At 42.7% G+C, this 19,315-nt stretch overlaps 2 protein-coding genes across 2 annotated transcripts in view; one reads left to right on the plus strand and one right to left on the minus strand.

Annotated features, from left to right (window-relative positions):
• Positions 1-2,525: 2,525 nt before the first annotated feature.
• BET1 (Bet1 golgi vesicular membrane trafficking protein) lies at positions 2,526-9,589 on the plus strand. The gene is made up of 4 exons (XM_075419328.1): positions 2,526-2,718; positions 5,752-5,867; positions 8,853-8,909; positions 9,425-9,589. The coding sequence occupies exons 1-4, from the start codon at positions 2,700-2,702 to the stop codon at positions 9,578-9,580; spliced, it is 348 nt and encodes a 115-aa protein (XP_075275443.1). The 5' UTR covers positions 2,526-2,699; the 3' UTR covers positions 9,581-9,589.
• A 3,047-nt stretch (positions 9,590-12,636) lies between these two features.
• Positions 12,637-19,315, minus strand: part of LOC104330914 (putative acyl-CoA dehydrogenase 6) — a 93,653-nt gene continuing 86,974 nt past the window's right edge. The window contains exons 7-9 of the mRNA XM_075419327.1: positions 18,437-18,598; positions 18,138-18,288; positions 12,637-13,471 (exon numbers count right to left, since the gene is read on the minus strand). Coding sequence (XP_075275442.1) covers positions 13,381-13,471; positions 18,138-18,288; positions 18,437-18,598 — 404 coding nt within the window. The 3' untranslated portion in view covers positions 12,637-13,380. The remainder of the gene's footprint in view (positions 13,472-18,137; positions 18,289-18,436; positions 18,599-19,315) is intronic.

A 19,315-nucleotide genomic window follows, 5' to 3' on the forward strand; every position in this document is an offset into this window, starting at 1 on the left:
GTTTTAGCACAAACAACCTCTTTAATCTGGTGATAGCACTTTTCCCCTCTTTGAAAAAAAATGATCTATTTAACAGAATCATAGAATCATTAAGATTGGAAAAGACCTCTAAGATCATCAAGTCCAACCATCCACCCAACACCACCATGCCTGCTAAACCATGTCCTGAAGTGCCACATCTACACGTTTTTTGAGCACCTCCAGGGATGGGGACTCCACCACCTCCCTGGGCACCCTGTTCCAACCCCTGACCACTCTTTCAGCAAAGAAATTTTTCCTAATATCTAATCTAAACCTCCCCTGACACAACTTGAGGCCATTGCCTCTCTTCCTATCACTAGTTACTTGGGAGAAGAGACCGACACCTGCCTCACTACAACCTCCTTTCAGGTAGTTGTAGTGCGTGATAAGGTTCCTCCTCAGCCTCCTCTTCTCCAGACTAAACAGCCCCAGTTCCTTCAGTAGCTCTTCATAAGTCTTGTTCTCCAGACCCTCCACCAGCTTCGTTGCCCTTCTCTGGACACGCTCCAGCACCTCAATGTCTTTCTTGTAGTGAGGGGCCCAAAACTGAACACAGTACTCCAGGTGTGGCCTCATCAGTTCTGAGTACAGGGGCACGATCACCTCCCTACTCCTGCTGCCCACACTATTCCTGATACAAGCCAGGATGCCATTGGCCTTCTTGGCCAGCTGGGCACACTGCTGGCTCATGTTCAGCCGGCTGTTGACCAACACCCCCAGGTCCTTTTCCACTGTGCAGCTTTCCAGCCACTCTTCCCCAAGCCACTCTTCCCCCAGTTTCCCTGAACTGATGTCAATCAAGTCTCAAGTCATCAGTGATGGCAGCTTGCAAACTCCTGTAAGAATTGTGGAGTTCCAGACAAAACCCCATGGTGACGAGCTTCACACTGCACAGTGTGGTTCACAGTTCTGCAGTTCCTTTCTTCTCCTTTGCCTTCTCTTCTGTTTTCGATGTGCTACTAAAGCCTTAGTTGAAATTTTTGATAAACTGCTTAAATTACTAAATATTCAATAAACTAAGGGGCCAGTTTCTACATTATACTCATTTTACTCTTCTGTTTGAGATATAGGCATCCAGGTGTGACTGAGAAGTAAACAGATGAAAAACAGCTTCTCAGAGCCTGTTCTGAAGTTGGGCTGATATGAGACTAAAGTCTCAGGTGAACTTTGACAAGCAAAGAAACGCTGCAATTATTTGTGTTTTTATGCACCGCAGAAAGATACGTGGGGTGTCTTACAGCGATTACACAGAATGCCAGCAGGAGGGCATAGGCCTTCTTGTTGACAGGAGTTATTTTATTCTTCCTTCTACAACTTTACCTGCCTAGATGAAGACTCCTGGTATACTGCAAGCTCAGTGAAGCACGAGCTCTGGTTTGCATTTATATAGCTTGTATGACACAAGTGGGTTTTGGTCCAATACTGGGTGTCTTAGTTCCTACTGGAACAGAACTACCAAAGCAATTAATGATATGGCAGCATGTCGTAATTGGAAAAGCCAGTGCAGCTTCTTTAGTCGGGTGGGTGCCACACCTGAAACAGCAAACTCTGAATGGACTCCATGATGTTGTTTGCTTCGCGGCGGAGTACTGATAAATCATTCTGGCATCATCCTGGGAAATAAATTCAATCCACTGGTATACAGAGTGAGTCACACCTTTAATAAAAGCAGGTAAGACCCATTTCTGATAAAGCATGCAAAGGGTAAAAGAATGAAGGCGAAATTATCTTTGCAAATGAAATTTAAATCATTGACAGAACTGAAGATTCAATAGTAACGAAATCTGCAGGTTTCCAGTTCGAGCTGCTGTATGCTGCAGTAGCATGCCTGTCACCTCCAGACAAACGCGGGGGGCAGCTGGCAAAGCTCCACTCCGCACTGAATTTTACTGTTTTGACAACCACTGAGAATCTTCCCTTTCCAGACAATAAAATGATCATCTACTCATGGCCTCCCGAAACAAAGGCCGAGATTTATTTTTTTTCTTTTCAGGACCAATTCTTAAAGGTTTTATGCAAGCTGAAAGAGGTAACGTATTGAGTAAAGTCACGACTGGTTATATTTAACCGCGTTTGCTCTTCTCCTGGATGGGGAGGAAAGTGCTCGGCCCGCGGCCAGGCTCCCGCGCGCTACCACCCTGCCGCCTCCTCCTGCCCCAAACCCCCGCCCCACTCCCCCGCTCCCCGGAAGGTACGCGCTGAGTACAGCAGCCATTTTCGGGGCCTCCTGGGCAAACGGACGGTGCGTGGGCCCCGCGCTCCGTCCCGAGAAGCGCCACGCTGGTTCCAGGCCTTGGGCTGCTGCGGGGAGGCCCTGCAGGCACCGCGCTCCCCGGCGTTGGAGGAGGCCCGAGGCTCGGTGCGGGACCACCTCTGTCAGGGACCCGGCCCCAGCCCGCCCGCCGCGCACAGGCACCGGGGCCCGGCCGGGCCGGGCCTTCCCTCAGCGGCGGCGCGGAACTTCAGCCCCCATCACCCCCCGCGCGGGCGGCCGGGCCCCGGCCCGGCCCTACCCAGCGGGCCGCGCGGCGCCGTCGTGGCGCTCTCCGGGTGAATGAGCCGGGCCGAGCCGGAGCCGGGCTGCGGCCGCCCCGCCGAGCCCCGCTTCCCTCAGGTGCTGCGGGCGCGGGAGCCGCTCCCATCCTCCTCCTCCTCCCTCGGCAGCTCCGGGCGCAGCGATGCGGCGCGCGGGGCTGGGTAAGCGCGGCCTTCCTCGGCGGCGGGGCCTGCGGGCTGTGCTCCCCGGTGGGCCCGGGCCCCTGGGAGCCGCTGCCGGAGCCGGCGGGGCAGGGCCCGGCCCCGAGTAGGGGCTTGGGGGCTGGGGGTGGGTGTCTCTGCGTGAGGGGGGCTGTGCCGGTGGGTGCAGGCGTGCAGCTGAGCTCGGGGGCTGTGCGTGGGAAAGGTGTTGTAGCTGCTGCCCCCGCTTCTGCCGCTTTTCTCTTTCCAGCTCAGCTGGGCCTGCGGAGCAGCGCTGGGGTTGGTGTTTCCTTGTGTTCGTGGGTGGTTCTAACGCAGTGTTAACTTGAGCCGCGTGTCCATGGATGGACAGATTTATCACTTTTCGGTCAGGTCCTTCCAGATTCTCAGTTGTTTTTTTTTTAATTTTAGTACTTCTGTATGTTTTCCTGAGATGTTTTTTGGGGAAAAAACCCCAGCTGTTGTCAGTTTATTACGGATATAATCTGATGCAAAGGCAGAAATCTCTGCAGACTTCCTGCTGGGTGTTTTGGGAAGCTTAGGCCCCGTTTTTAAACCAGCAGCTACATTGGTGACTGTAAACTTTGAACTTCCATGTCATGTTCTAGAACCACGTAGGTGGCGTGACCTCACTGTAAAGCTTAGGTAATGTTTGTGCCTCAGAAGTTTATGACTGAGTTCTCCTACTTCTTTCTAGAAAGTGAATGTTTAGGGGCTGATAAATGCCGTATGGCTCACCCAGATGTGTCTGTAGCACCACCTTACATTTACTTCCACACTTTTGAGTTGTGTTGCACAATAGTATTTTCAGAAGATAAAACCAGTCTTGGATACACTTCTTATTAGTTCAAGAGGGGTGTGGGGATCTTTACCATAAGAAGGTGGGCATTTGATAATGCTTAGGTCTTCAATCCTTTTGTTTGTCAGACTAACAGTTCGCTCTTAGGTATGAACCAAGAGGGGTTAGACTGGAGGCCATCCAGCTCAGTATGCTGTTTCTGAAAAAGTGAAGTGATGGATGTTTGTGGAAGGAGCACGGGGAAAGAGCATGCCTTCTTCTAGTGAACGATGCCTTAAGGAACATCCTGAAAATACTTATTAAAAAATCTCCTGGAAGGTCAAGCAGAAGACTTAGATGTCTGTTATCAGTTGCAGTAAAATTTGCTCCTTTGCCTTGACATTTCAACTGTCAGTCCAGGATTACTTTAGTAGGCTGGAAATAGAAGCTGGGCACCAGTACTTCTGCTGTTGTCACCAGCTACCTGCTACCTTTTTTTTAGCCTGCAGTTATGTTATGGTCATGTCCATATTACATGTCAATGAGCAGTGTTGCACAACAGCCCATAGAACTGCCATGCTGAAGTTTCTGTCCTTCCTGTGAACAGTTTTAGCCAGGCTCCTTCACTGTGCTTTCTATTACGTATATAGAAGCAGCTGTGTCTAATTAAAAGCTTTGGGGCTGTTGTTCATATCTGCTATGTCAGAGTCTATGTGAGAATCACAGTGATGGTACTTTGGCCTGAAGCTACATGGTATATTAACTTATAAACATACAAAATTGTGTATCTCTTGGTAGGAAGTACTGTAGTTAGATGCCTTTGTAAAACAACACAGTGAGAACAACCCTGCCTCTCTAAATCATGTCCTTTTGGTCGACTTTCTGTATTTGGCATCAGTACTTTGGATTTAGGCGGGGGGAGGGGAAAAACTTCTTGACTCTCACTGTGATGAAATGGAAACATACATTTCACCCAGCCTTGCTGAGAATTTGTCATTAGTTAACTTACAGAATAACATCAAAACAGTTTACAAGTAGAAACTAAAAATTTGTCAATAGATTTAAAGAATGGCTTTATAGGTTAATACAAAATTATATCTATTGTCAGAGTAGCATTGTAATTTTTTCTTTTAAAATCTTAATATTATGTATGCCAAGCACACCGTGAAACTGTTTGAGATGGAGCTTTATCTGTGAGTGTAGTTGGTGTCTCTCTTATCTTCCTTTTTCCTCAAAAATAAAAAGGATGCCCAGACACAAAAATCTTTAAAGTGCATTGAAGAGGAATTAACCAAAGGCATTCAGTCAATTTTAGTGTAGCATTCTGACTAGCCATATAAATATTGACTTATTTCATAACTGGATTGTTAGTTGAATTAATCTAGTAGGATCTTTATCATAAAGCTTATAATAGTTCTGTTGGCCTTTCCTGGTCTTAGTCTCTCTTCTTTGGTTTCAAATCTTAGATTTGAGGTCTAAGACTGATTTTTGTCTAGACTGGACACGGCTTTAATTCTCCTGTGCCCATGCTGCTGTCCAGCTGCTGTCTGTGGGAGATCTTTTTTAGAGGCTGGAGGAAGCGAATGTGTGGAGCTGAGGAGCTTTCATTCCCTTCCGCCCCGCATATTCTGCTGAGTCAATTGTCTGGATAACAGTCCTGAAGCTCCATCACCCAAAAAGCAAAGGTGGGAGTGGGAACAGAACTGCAGAATGGTGACAGAAATGGCAGTGTTCTGCTCAGAGGCCTGGTGTCTCTTCTGAGGTCTTGCTTGTAGAGAAACTCATGTAAGCATCAGAGTATGCTCTCTCCTTTAAATGTGTGTGATGTCTCCTATAAATGTGTGATCAAGTGGTATTTGTCTTTGTTAGAGAAGGATCTCAACTATCCTATTTTCTGTTAGGTTTACTGCTCTGTGTAGTGGCCTCAAACCATCCTTCACATGTCCATGTGATGCCTAGGTTGATTTCCATAGAAGTCATCTGAAAACACCACCTGGGGAAAAATTTTACAGTATTAAATTACAGCTGTTCTTCAGTTTCCCTTCTTTGATTTGCATTTTGAAAGGTAACTTACACGTTTGAAAAAAGTTGAATCTCTGTCTCAGGAACATGCGGTGCCTCTTCCTGATTGTCAAGGGTGAAGCGATTGCATTAATGCAATGCATTTTTAAATGGACAGAGTGCTTTTCCACATGTGAAGAGCACTTTCTCCAACGGTGTTTTCTGTCTGTAACTACTGAGTATTGTGTTTATAGGTGATGGAGCATCTGCTGGTAACTATGGCTATACCAACAGTGGATACAGTGTTTACGAAGAAGAAAATGAAAGGTTAACAGAAAGTCTGCGTACAAAAGTCAGTGCCATTAAATCGGTAAGTATTTAATATAGTGGTATCATCATATTTATTGAATTAAACTATATGGTCCAGCAAAGCAGTAGACTTAGTATAAATCATAAATTTAACACTGTGGCGGGTTTGACCCTGGCTGGCTGCCAGGTGCCCACCAAAGCCTCTCTATCACTCCCCTCCTCAGCTGGACGGGGGAGAGAAAATATGACAGAAGGCTTGTGGGTTGAGGTAAGGACAGGGAGATCACGCAGCAATTACCATCATGGGCAAAACAGACTCAACTTGGGGAAATTAGTTTAATTTATTGCCAACTAAATCAGAGTACGATGATGAGAAATAAAACCTAATTTTAAAACACCTTCGCCCCACCCCTCCCTTCATCTCAGGGTTAACTTTACTCCGATTTTCTCTGCCTCCTCCCCCTGAGTGGCGCAGGGGGACGGGGAATGGGGGTTGTGGTCAGTTCATCACACATTGTCTCTGCTGCTCCTTCTTCCTCAGAGGGAGGACTCCTCACACTCTGCCCCTGCTTCGGCATGGGGTCCCTCCCGCAGGAGACAGTTCTCCAGGAACTTCTCCAACATGAGTCCTTCCCACGGGCTGCAGTGCTTCATGAACTGCTGCAGCGTGGATCCCTTCCACGGGGTCACAGGTCCTGCCAGCAGAAGTCGCAGCCTCCTTCAGGCATTCACCTGCTCCGGCGTGGGGTCCTCCATGGGCTGCAGGTGAAGATCTGCTCCACCGTGGACCTCCATGGGCTGCAGGGGACAGCCTGCCTCACCATGGTCTGCTCCACGGGCTGCAGGTGAATCTCTGCTCCTGTGCCTGCAGCACCTCCTCGCCCTCCTTCGCTGTCTGCAGAGTTGTTTCTCTCGCATATGCTCCCTCTTCTCCTCTGGCTGCTGTTGCACAGCAGTTCTTTTCCCTTCTTTAATATGTTATCCCACTACCACTGTTGCTGATGGGCTTAGCTGTGGCCAGCTGCGGGTCCATCTTGGAGCTGGCTGTCGCTGGCTCTGTCAGACATACAGGAAGCTTCTGGCAGCTTCTCACAGAAGCCACCCCTGTAGCTCCCCCGGTACCAAAATTTTGCTATGCAAACCCAACACAAATACAAGAAAGAATTATTGTCAGCCAAAATGGACAGTCATTCCTTTGTATAACTGATTGTTCCTTTAATTAGATTTTTAAGCCAGAGGTGTCTTTTCTTGCTAATCTTGAGGACAGCTGTGGTGTTACTTACAGCTTACTGACCTACAGAATGAGTTACTGTCCCTGCAGAAACTAGAAACTTTGAGTTTAGGTCAGTAAACCATCTATGTTTGATTTAAGAAAACGTACTGCTTCTTTTTGGTGTGATCATTGTGGCTCATCAGTTTCTGCTTTATCTGCTGATAAATCTGTAATGTGAAAACAGCTCTTACAGTGCTAATAGCCTCTGAAAGAGAAGTTTGTTCTTTTAATGATTCTGATTCCTTCCAGAGACTGAGGACTTCTTTCAAGCATGTCTAACTGAAAGACAGCTCTGTGATTACGATTGTGTGTGGGGTTTTTTTCTTAACAACTTAAGATTTTGTAAAATACATTCTTAGCAATAGGTGCTGTTTCTGTATATGTAGTACAAGCCAATGAATTCTTAGGTCCAAACTCATTCAAATTCCTATTGCTAATAATATCCTGTTTCTTAAAAGTAATTTGTTCAGTCTCAAATAGAAAGTAAAACCTTAGGTTAAGTTAAGACATTATACACCTCAATAATTTGGAACAAGTTCAGGAGGTAAAAAAAAGAGCTGTGACCTTTGTTACAGATTTTCATTTCTTGTTTTCTTCTCTGATGTGTTGCATTTCAAAATAGTGCCCCAGGGTATGTCTGCAGTGTGGTTGATAGTGCCCCGTGGAGTAGCATGTGTGCTCTTTCTGCAGTTGCATCTTTTAGTGCAATGTCCTGATCTTGGAGGATGCAATAATCTTCAGATAATCTTTCTAGAAAAGTCTCATGTTTCACTCCTGATTTGCTGATAGATTGTAGTGAAATGCAGCATTACGAAATAATGAGATCTGGGTTGCATCACAAAAAAACATATGGGTTTTGGCTAATCCAAAGCATCGGGGGCAGGAGCACATTTCCCTCCCTTCTACGAGCTGAGCTGGTTGTTCCAGGCCAGCGTGCTGCTAAGAAATGTTACGGAGGAAGAGCTGCTAAGGAGCCTTAGTGGGGCTTCCACCCTGTTTCACTTGGGAGCTGCTTTTAGGCCGAGATTCTCCTGGCTGGCCCCTGCCTTTGCTACGTTGCAGCTCTCTCTGCACCTGGTCTCATACCTCCCCGATTCCAACTCTAACTTGCGGACTTGACTTTCTGGCTTGACCTCGGACCTGTCTTGTAGCTGTGGATGTCCTGGGTTATCACCAGGCTGTCGTTGACCCTGGTCACTCCCTCTTGACTGACCCTTACTTGCATACTCACCTTGCCTCCTTGTTGTTTCATGACAGAAAGCAGAAAAGGAATAGATAAGTTCACAAAAGAAATTCCCATTTACAGCACAGCAGCAGCTTGTCAAAAGAGATGCGTTAGGAGGTTACAAGGGTCCACTCCAGCAACACTGAGTCAAAAAGAGTGCTCCTGGTCCTCTGTGCCGTGTGCCAGTAGTTTTAACAGTTGTTCCAGGAAATGGATAATCACTACTTAGACTTGATTAGATCTTGAACTTTTGAAAGTCTAAGCTGTAATTCCAATAAAGAATTCCCTGTTGAAGGAGAAGTGGGGAGGAGGAGTGTTGAGTGACTTCTGTGACTCTCTAGACTCCTCTAGTCAAATGACAAGTATTTACTTTTCTAACGGTTAGTGACAGAATACTGTGCGTGTTATTTTGTTTTTTAAAATGCCATGTACTGTTTTCATGTTTTATCTGGGAAAATGCTGGTTAGGTCATGTACTTTTTAGACTGGTTTTTCTAATCTGTGTGTAACTGATTACTCATATTTAATAATTTTTGGGTTTTTTAATAGCTTTCCATTGAAATTGGAACAGAAGTTAAAAACCAAAATAAAATGTTATCAGAAATGGTAAGTGTTTATTCACCAGCTTTCTTTAAATATGGGGCAGGATTAAGAAGTTAGTAATGTAAAGCATTCCTTCTGTTAGTACGAACATTTGTATTAAAATGTTGACAGCTTATCGTAGACTGTAAGATGTGACTAACTCAGCAGCAGTATTTCTGTTCAGAAAGGTAGATGTGCAAAAGCATTACTTCCAAGGCACAACCAAGGTCTTTATACTTCAGATAGGACTATCAGCAAATATATAGTATTACTAAAAAGGCAGTTCTGTATTTAATTGTGTTTAAGAATAGAAGAGGGAAGCAAAAAATAAGGAAGTAAAAAATGTCTTTTTTGCTTGCATCTATCTGGATAAATGGGCGAAAGTTTTTCCTGATTAATTCTCAGAAACTGCCTCTGAAATAGTTTTGGAAAATTTGAAAAAAAAACCCAGGAAAAACTACACTTAGCAAGCTTTAAGGGCAATCTTTTTTTTCTCTGAATAACGTGCTTTTGGTTGTTTTATTTGTTTTTAAATGTAGGATAATGATTTTGACTCTGCGGGTGGACTTCTAGGTGCTACCATGGGCAGACTGCGAACACTCTCCAAAGGAAGCCAGACAAAGCTATTATGCTACATGATGCTCTTTGCGTTGTTTGTTTTTTTTGTAATATACTGGATTATTAAACTGAGGTGATGCATGTTACCTTCGGTTTAAATTGTGTAATTTCAACTCTAAAGCAGTCTTAATTAATGAAGACATTGATTTAGGTGGCCTATGCTGTTGATAAAACACAGTGAAATTGTTGTAAATTGCATTAACTATTAATGCAGTGTTATGTATAGTTTTCTTAATGTATCAGAATCTTTCCCATCATCCCCTGTTTTGGGGGGGATTATTTGTAAATATGCAGAAACTGCCAGCATATTAGGTTGCTTTTTTAGGGGAAACCAGTTTTTAGAATTGATTTGAAAAATACAGAAAACAACGGTTGTTCGGATATGAAGTAACTGCAGAATTACAAGGCTTTCTGTTTCATTCTGCTTTTCGTTCTGGGCCATACTCTAAATTAGAGCTCCAGTTTCAGGCATATAGTAACTTCTAGGTTGCAAAAGCACGAAGAGTACTTCGATCTCTCTAAATTGGTTGTATCTGTGAGTTTTTAAAAGGCTGGCCTGAAGCTAACAAATGTAATAATGATACCCCGAAAAATTATTTTTGTGGATAGGTCTGATAGCATACATGTTTAGGTAGCTTAAACTGTGTGTTTTGGGGAGAAGTTACTTAGAACTGGATTTTTTTTTTTAATTTAAATGTGACAAATTATGCTTATGCATCTGCTCTTTTAAGCAAATGCCTTTGGTCACTGGGATCAACCAATATGGACACAGTACAAATGCTTCCTTTATATTTAAAGTATCTAAAACTTAATGATTCCATTGAATCACTAGAACTTCTACCGTAAGTATGTTTACTTATCAGTCTGTGATGATCTCTAAGTCTACACTGCATGATATCTGAAATATGAGGTCAGATATTTTGAATTTTTATTAAAGTGTAATATCATGCACCTGTTGGAGGTGCTGTCATATTAAGATTTTTTATTTTGAAGACAGCTTTGGCTCACCAGATAGTTTCTAATAGTTGAAGCTATTACATTGCTGAGTTTAACATTCAAAAAATTAAGTTTCCTAGATATTGAAATTGTATCTACAATTTTTGAAAAACTTTTTTAGAAATACTGTATAATGTTGCACTTAGTAACTAATTACAAACTGACAAATAAAGTGTCCTGTAGTGTCCTAGCTAGTGTTGTTTATATACATTATTTTCTGCTGTAGAATACCAATGTATTTTTTGGAAGTGGTGCTGCACTTAAGTGTCTATATTTGTGTGGGGAGCACTATTAAAATAAGAAATGGAGGTGTATGCTACATTTCTTCATATTAGATTTCATGTATAATGGAAATATGACATGTAAATCACCTAATACAAAACACACAGAATGTGTAAAAGTAATTAAACCTTAAATATTTCTAGCCCATTTAATCTCTGACTGTAAAAAGGTCTACAATACTTCTACAAATAACAGAACATCTAAGTACTAACACCAGGATAATGCATTGTCTTTTTATGAGAAGTGCTAGGCGTGTTAAGCAAGTATAGCATTCCCAAAGCTAGTCCATAGGATATAGTTTGCCATCCAAAATTGATGCAGTTGTGTAATTTTAATGAGACTGGAGTGCAAGGTACTTCACAAGTGCGATGATAATTACTGAAATACCTGTTTGACAATCATACTCCTCTGAGAGTTGATCATTTTCTAGAAGTATATTTCTAGCCCTTAAACATGGCGTCTGAACAATTTCTAGGCTTTTTTTTTTTAGCAGTCAATCTGCTATACCAGTAAATGGTAAAAGTTTTTAAGTACCTGATATAAGGTAGAAAAGTGGGAGAACGCAGCTAGTTATTTGGATGATACAGTTCCTGTCTTTGTTCTGAAGAACATGCTAGGGTGTCCCTTCAGTCCTGACAGAGCACATAGTGGTAAAAATCTTTCACATTTCCTTCAGATCATGCATAAAAACCAACAGGTTTTTCATTTGAAATGTCAAACCAGATTAAAAGGCAATTCATGCAGAATAGGAACTAGGTGTTCTTCCTTCCCCCCCCGCCCTGATTCTTCAGTGGTGCAGAGGAACGAGCAGAAATGAATTACAGGAAGAAAAAATCTTAAGCCTATGTCTTCCCTGCTGTGTTTCTTCATTTAAGGAGGGTTGTCATTTTTTTGTTGTTGTCTAGATAGGGTGGGAAATGGGGAGAAAGATTAATCGCAAGGAACATATGAAGCCTCCAACTTTCTACAGCTACACGTTTTAACAGAAAACACAGAAGGGCTTTTCTAATTAAGTGCTAAAAACATGCGCTATGAGAGTCTTTCAACATCAACGTTCTGAACTGAAAGGTAACTACAAGTTACATTGTCAAATCTGTGACGTTTCTGTACGTTTTTATGTAATTTTACAGGATGTAGCACATTTCCCTTTTTTCAGTTCCAGTAAAAGGTCGATTTTCAGTTTAAAATCTGAATCAGAATCCTGCAGGTTTGCTTAGAATGATTAAGGTGACTTTGTGTAAAGGTGAAACTGCTTTGAGACTATTTCGCTCGGGGAAGGGGAATGGCAATTGGTGGACACCATGCGTTGCAGCCTTCACATTTTCTTCAGCATCTACACTTGCTTTTACTGGTGATTTTCTGGTAGAACATTCCTCTAACAGCACTGAAAATTCACAGATACTTAGCAAAATTTCAGGATGTTATAGTATGACCTTGTAGAATAAAATCCACTGTACAGTGGATACAACAGAAGAATACTAGTAGCATTTATTGTACTTCTACAAAGTTGCAGTTAATAGCAGCTATGTAAGAATACTGCAGTTATGATTAGTCTTATTTTTGAAATCTTTATAAATTTTTTTCACAATATTTATATGTTGTGTTTCTCAGTTTAATGTAATTTAGACTCTTATCTAGCAGCCATACAGATTATTTCCAAGGGGAAGGAAATATCATCTTTTAACTATTAAATGGTTAACCTTACAGTATCATGGAGATTCCCTAAAATATGCTTAATCAACACATCCATTTGATCACAAAGACAATTCCCCTGAAGCTTTTTTTTGCACTAATACAGGCTGTCTTTTCTGGCTTAAATGGCTGGTTTAGGAAGAGTTTAAGTAATTACACACAATTTTCATATTAACATGTTTGTTTTTAATATTTTTTCTTTAGTAATTACACACAAAGCATGATACCTTTCTGCTGAAGTTCAGGCCTCCAAAAGCTTCAGATGCAATTAAACAGTTGTTTGTAGAATTCTACAAATAAAAATCGAGCCCCACTCCCATCACTGAACACCCATGACAGTGCAGTACAAATTGATGTGAACTTGGCAAAGACGACCGAGCTCATTTTGATGATTACTTGCTAAAAAATACAGGGAGGGTACTTGTAATCGAGAGCAAAATCACTATTCCAGTATTTGAATACGACATGGACTAATTTGTGCCTTAATTATTGATCTTGAAAGCAAAGCTACACTGAAATGAGATAAAGCTACTAGTGAAATCGTAGCTGTATCCGTATGGAAGTTATGTTTCTTAAGTGGTGGCTTAGATGCTCTGAAATGTAGCTATGCCTTGATTGCAGAAGACCTTTTTTTCCTGCGTGCTTAGTGTGGATGACTAGGCTCCTCAAAGCAGTAACCCTCTGAAAAAATGGGGAAAAAATCTTGCAGGAGGCCACATGCTTTCAGACTGCTTAGTATGAACAGGAATTTGACACTGGAGAACGCACAGAATGACAATGGTTAAAGACCTTGATGAGCACATTTTCTACTTATTTTACCCTTGAAACGTGTCCTGGCTGTTACCTGCAGTGTGCAGTACAAGCCATGCTCTTGCTTTCTTACTTTCCAAGGAAAAGTGGAGATGCATCACTTGCTTGGAAGTGTTTCCATGTATTTGCATATGATGGAAAGCATGGTTTCATCTGTACCACCTCCTATGGACATTAATCTCAAGTCTCTGTAGAAATATAAAGAGCAGATTTAAACATTTGCATGCTATACTGATGGAACAAGCACAGAACTGTACATACCCATTTATTATTCCATGCATTTATTATGGAGCTGCTTTTATTACATTGAAACCCCTTGTTTACAGAAGTACATATGTGGTGTGGACAAATGTGTTGTCAGCACTGTAAATACCCTTTTGTGTACAGGGGTGTTGCTAATTCAAAATCAAAAGGCTTAAGATACAATTTGGCACATCCAACTTTCAGATTCTTTCAAAAATAACCTTAACTTGGTGTAGCACTGTATTTTCATCTTGAATTAATTTAAAAACCTCTCCTAGCATACAACTGCACCTTCTTAAGCCTAGCCAGATGTCCTGCAGCTGAACTCCATACAGACTGCTGTGTAGGTCTTACCGTTTTGACCAGCATATAAAGCATTACAGGCTCTTCCCAAGGTTTTCTGCTGGGCTGCCTGCTCAGATGACCCACACATTACAGACTAAGGCCAGTTGTCCGCAGAACACCTCATCCACCGCCTCCTCCTGGGGAGGTGGTCGGCAATACCTCCTGCAACATCCCCGCTGGTCCTTGGCCAAAGCGGTAGGTGCCGAAGCCCGCAGCTGCATTTTAGGAGGGGAGGGAGCTTTTGGAGGGCCAGCAGCAAGAAGTGTTGCAGCACTTTTTTAACTTTGCTCAACTGTGTGGTAAAAAGGGTATTAGTCAATCAGTACATGAGGTATTGGAGAATTGTGCGGAGAAGGTACAATTTTCATTTAAGTTTTTTAATCAGCAAGCATCCTGGTCTCCCTAACGGCTATGTGAGATCTGGCATAATCCATATTAGTATTATACAGTATTATATTATAGTATTAGTATTATATAATGTTATAGTATAGCAATATATAGTGTATAAAGCTTCTGTGCTTTAAAAATGAATGGCTGCTCCAAGCTTATTTACTTTTAATATTTCTAATTGTAGTCATTTAAAAACTGACATTAATATCACTAAGTCATCCCTAGTAGTATTGCCGAAGTTCCCTGTGCTAGCCAGATTGCAAACTACTGCAGCCTTCAGCAATTTTCGTCACAAATTTCTCTTCTCCTTTGGGGTGAAGGAAAAAAAAAAACAAACCACTGAAACAGTTCTGCTAAACTACCCCTGCTTAATTCCACAACCTGAAGATTCCCCACCTTCCTGGGGGCTTTGCTGAAGGCAGCAGAGCTGGAACAACGGTAGGTTACTTGTTCTTCGTGCTGTGATGCTGTCTGCTTGTTCAAGCTGCAGAAAGCCCCTGTCTACACTTAGCATCTTGCATCTTCACAGCACTGAAGCAACAGTAAGTAATTAATTCTCAGAACTCCTCTGCGATGCCGATAAAAATTCTCCATTTGCAGCAGGAATCCTGGACACATGTGGCTTGTTTATATAAAGTTATAAACAGGCAGTGGTAAGATCTAGCTTTGGTGGTGCGTGACAGACACGTCAGGTTATCGCACATAAATACACGTTTCAGAAAACCAAAACACCATTCACATATGTATGTGTGTGTATGTGTATATGTGTCTGCGCATCTTTACAAAATTGATGGTGATTTTCTCTTTGCCTCTGTGGGTGAGACAAGGAGTATTTCCTACAGAATCTACAGGCAGGCGCCTAGTGCTGATCTCTCCCCGGGGAGACAGGACCGAAGGTTTCGCCTAATTTAAGGGGATCAAGATGATAAAGGACTCGAATGATTTTAATCTAACAGCCCTCTTCCGGGAAAGAACTTGCTTTCAGCATTGCAAAACAAAACCACAGGACTAGCTATCCTGCCAGGAACTCTGTGAGGAAGCTGGGGAAGATGACATAGTAAAGTAAGCTTGTATATCAGCTATTTCTTGTAAGTCTATGGTTTGATAGTTTATATTATATCAATAATGCATTATTAATACAGCATATAAATATTTTAATATATACAAACATTCGAATTTTATTGCTTTAGGTAGGCTACCCCTGGAAGGCTTTTGATCTGGCACCGCAACACTTTGCTTCCTGATTTCTCCATCATTCATTTGTCATAGAACAAAGTTGTTCTAATGGTTAGGAACCCTCTCATTTACGGCCTGAAAGTGTTCCTGAGTAGTACAATCCAGTACAGTCCTTCAGTTTAACGCTCCTCTTTTGGCTAGTGCTGACCCCTCTGCAGCCAGAGCGCCATGCAGCCCTTGTTTTGCACAAGCCAAGGCGTGTCCATCACCCTGCCTGTACACATTTTGATCCCAGTTATTCTGAAAATCAGGACTGGTCCTCGCTCCAGTCTGAGCTCTCCCTGCGCGTGATTTCACTAGCCGTGAAGGAGGGACAGGTACCCATCTCACAGCGCGAGGAAAGCTTTTGACCTTGTAACGTGCTGTACAGGTGCTAAGGCTGCAGCTAATGGCACACTAAATCGGTCTCTAGCCTCAAGCTGATAAAACATGATGGTGTTTGCAGTTGTGCATCCCACTGCCATTTACTACATGCAGCCGAGAAGCCGCACCTGCTCAGGGAACCACTCTAAGCTATGTTTTCCCCTTGAAAGCCACATGGTGATGGGATGTAAAAAGCCCTTTCTGTACACAAACACCTTGAGAGGAGCCTGCTGCGCTATCTAGCTTCAGTGCAGATGTCTTCACATAACTTTAAAATCCTGATAAAATAAACCAAGCCATTTTCTTTCCCTTTTCCAGCAGTGATCAGACGTAAGGAAGAAAGTGAGTTTTGGTAACTCCAGCTCTGGTTTTCCCTAGCAGTCAGACATGTGTCAAAGACTGACATTTCCTGGGCAACATGGTAAGGATTATGCTACAAAAAGCTTTGTACGTTACGACTAGATGTCATGCTGCGCAGTTATGCTGCTTGCTACTTAACAGTGACGTGAATGGTTACTCAGTCAGCTGTACAAGAAGGAACGGCTTTAGGAAAGTTGCTGCTTTGCTTATCGTCAAGCTTCTGACTTGAACCTGTAATTGTTTATTTAGGTAATACTCTACTTCTCCCTTCCTGGAGCTTAAGGTGACTCAGTGATGGAATTTTACTGATTCACAGAAAATTTTAGAGTATAGATATCACACCACTTACAGTCTCATTTGTAACAGCGTTTGTTTTAGAGGCAGAAAGATGTGTTTCTTTAGCCAGTTGACCCAGTTTATATCATAGGAAATACTCTGGATTTCTTCTCAGGAAAAATGTGACTGTGTTGGTGTACTTCAAAACCACTCTGGAATTCACATGGAAAAGCCCTGCCCACAGTTAGCAATAACATACTGGGCTAGGAAATCTACAGACAAATTGAAGCTACATAAAAGCACATACACATAAATCTATACTCATTACTGCACTGACAGTAAGCGCTTCAAGACAAGGATTCATTTTATTCAGAGAGCCTACTGCGGTAGCTTTTAACATCTGCATCACCAGGGACCATTAGCTGCTAATAAAGAGGCTGGGAAAAAAATAACTACGAAAAACCATTATATTCATTAACTTGATGGCTGGCCTAAAACCATCACCATACAGAGGTGTATGTACCTTCACCAGAAAATTTCAGGAATCCACAAGTCAAAAAAGGTTGAGGATCTCTCTGACTTACCACAATGACATACTTGTTCATAAAATGCTATTAAAAATAGAAAAAAGTAACTCCACCTACTAAAAAGAATCAACCTTTTTACAGATTTTTTTTTTTAAAGTATTCTATTCTCACTTTACACAGATACATTTACCAAAACTTTCAACTAACTGAACCACTAACTAATTTTGCTAACCTTTGATTAGGTATCGTATAGGTAAGGGCTGAACTGAAATCTGTTACTGTGAGAAAATGCAAGTTCCATTTTGGTCCTTCTGCAGAATATAAGACACTGGGGCCAGAATTTTCCTAACAGCTGCCAAGATAACTGTTTGCTTAGAGAGAATTTTGCCCTGAGTAGATTTATGGTAAAATTTGAAGAGACTTTAATTAATTTGCAAAAAGGCCTCTGCACCATTTTAATGCTCTAACAACTTGCTGGAAGCAGCCACATGTCTCATATGTCTCACATGGTATCTGGTGTGACTAATCAGGTGGAAACTGTTACCAGAAAAGACTACTGCAGGAGCCTAATGATGAACTCCAGTTTCATGCATGTATTTGGGGAAAAAAGATAAAGCTGATTTTCTATTGGTTTTGGAAAAAAGCATCTGTTTTGTTTTAGTTCTGCTCTTGTAATCAAGACTACAAGCAAACAAGGAGCAAAGAGGAAAAAAAAAAAATCACTTGTTGGTAGGCTTCCCCGTTTTTTAATTTATCCTACTGTCTGGCAGGTACTAGAGGACCATCAGGGAAAGCATGGAGTTCACTTCTTTCACCCGACATTCAAGCTAACCCATGGGCAGTTCAAACTACACAGGTGTAATGCAAAGCCAAGATCTGGCAAAGGAATAGTCAGCCTCAGTCCTGACGCTCACACACATCACCCCAAAGTCAGTGGGGCTGTGGATGCCCTTGCATCCACGGTGTACAGCAGCGACATGCCAACCAGTGGAACAATACCATTCACACTGGCTAGGAGCCGGTGCCCTTTTCAAGCGGGTGATATTTTGGTGGGACTTTTAATAGGCCAAATTTCAGGAAAGCCATTTCCTATTCTCACCACTCCCTTGCTTACCTGTAAAGCCTGCTCACCAAAACCTCGCTGGTGAATCCCATTCCTCCCCAAAACTGGAGACAGCTATCAGTCACTTCACGGGCCAGACGACCTGCCTTTAGCTTAGCCATGGAAGCAAATTTCGTCACATCGTTGCCTTCCACATAGAGAGCTAAAAAAGACACCAAAAAGCACAGTTATGCACAGGCAGTCCCTGCTCACAGCCTGCCTCTGGCAGTCACCTCCCCACATTCCTTTGGCCTGACAACGTTCTTTGCGTGAAGAGAAGCACCTCTGGGAAGACAGAAGCGGGAGCTCACCAACGGTGCGGTACAGCAGTGAGCGAAGGAGCTCCACTTCGGTTGCCAGCTCGGCCAGGCGGAAGTGCACGGCTTGGTTGTGCAGGACGGGACGGTCAAACACTGTCCGCTGGCGAGCGTAGTCAATAGTTTCTTCTATTATAGTTTCCAGCGGCGTCAGTACTTGAAGCAAAGCACAGAACAAGACATCATTTTAGCCAGATCTGTTGGTTTTCTTCTTGTTGGAAAAGATGTGTTTTTTTCACATTGTACAAACAATACATTAGGTTTTCTAAAGTAAATTATTCCATACGCTCAGTTTGGGGTGCACTTTCAGTTCTGCAAAAATCTGCTCTTTCCTTGTACCTTGAAGACCTCTTTATCCCTATTTCACCTGAGCCCCAAGCTGCCAAAACTCAGAGGGGAGTGAAGGAGTGAAGGCGGGTGGGGAGGAGGGAAGGAAAGTCATAGGGAGCAGTATGTGATGACGAGTATTTAAACTTTATCCTTAATGCCTCACGTGGGGCCCTAGCAAAAGCTCACGGCAACTCCTGCCTTGCACGCTACCTGTGTCCTGAAGGTCTGTTACAGTCCTGAAAGAAAATCTGGAGGCAGACAGCGTGCTCACCGAGGAATGCCGTAGCAATGTAAATTCAAGGAAGCTTTCAAGGAGAAGGCAGAAAACTATTCAGAGATCAAGGAATACGAATAGACTGCTTACTACGTCTGCACTCTGTGAGCAGATCGCAGGATAGAAAGGAAAAACATTCACAGTCACTTTTAGTAAATGCAAAACAGTGCTTCTAACGGAAACAGAATCAAAACAGGGTACTGCTGGAAGACAGGCGAGAGAAGTGGGAGACACTGCTGTGAAGCAAGAGAACTAGTTTGCTGCTACTT

Source organism: Opisthocomus hoazin, chromosome 4, assembly GCF_030867145.1.
Source record: "Opisthocomus hoazin isolate bOpiHoa1 chromosome 4, bOpiHoa1.hap1, whole genome shotgun sequence".
In the NCBI taxonomy this organism is placed as follows: domain Eukaryota; kingdom Metazoa; phylum Chordata; class Aves; order Opisthocomiformes; family Opisthocomidae; genus Opisthocomus; species Opisthocomus hoazin.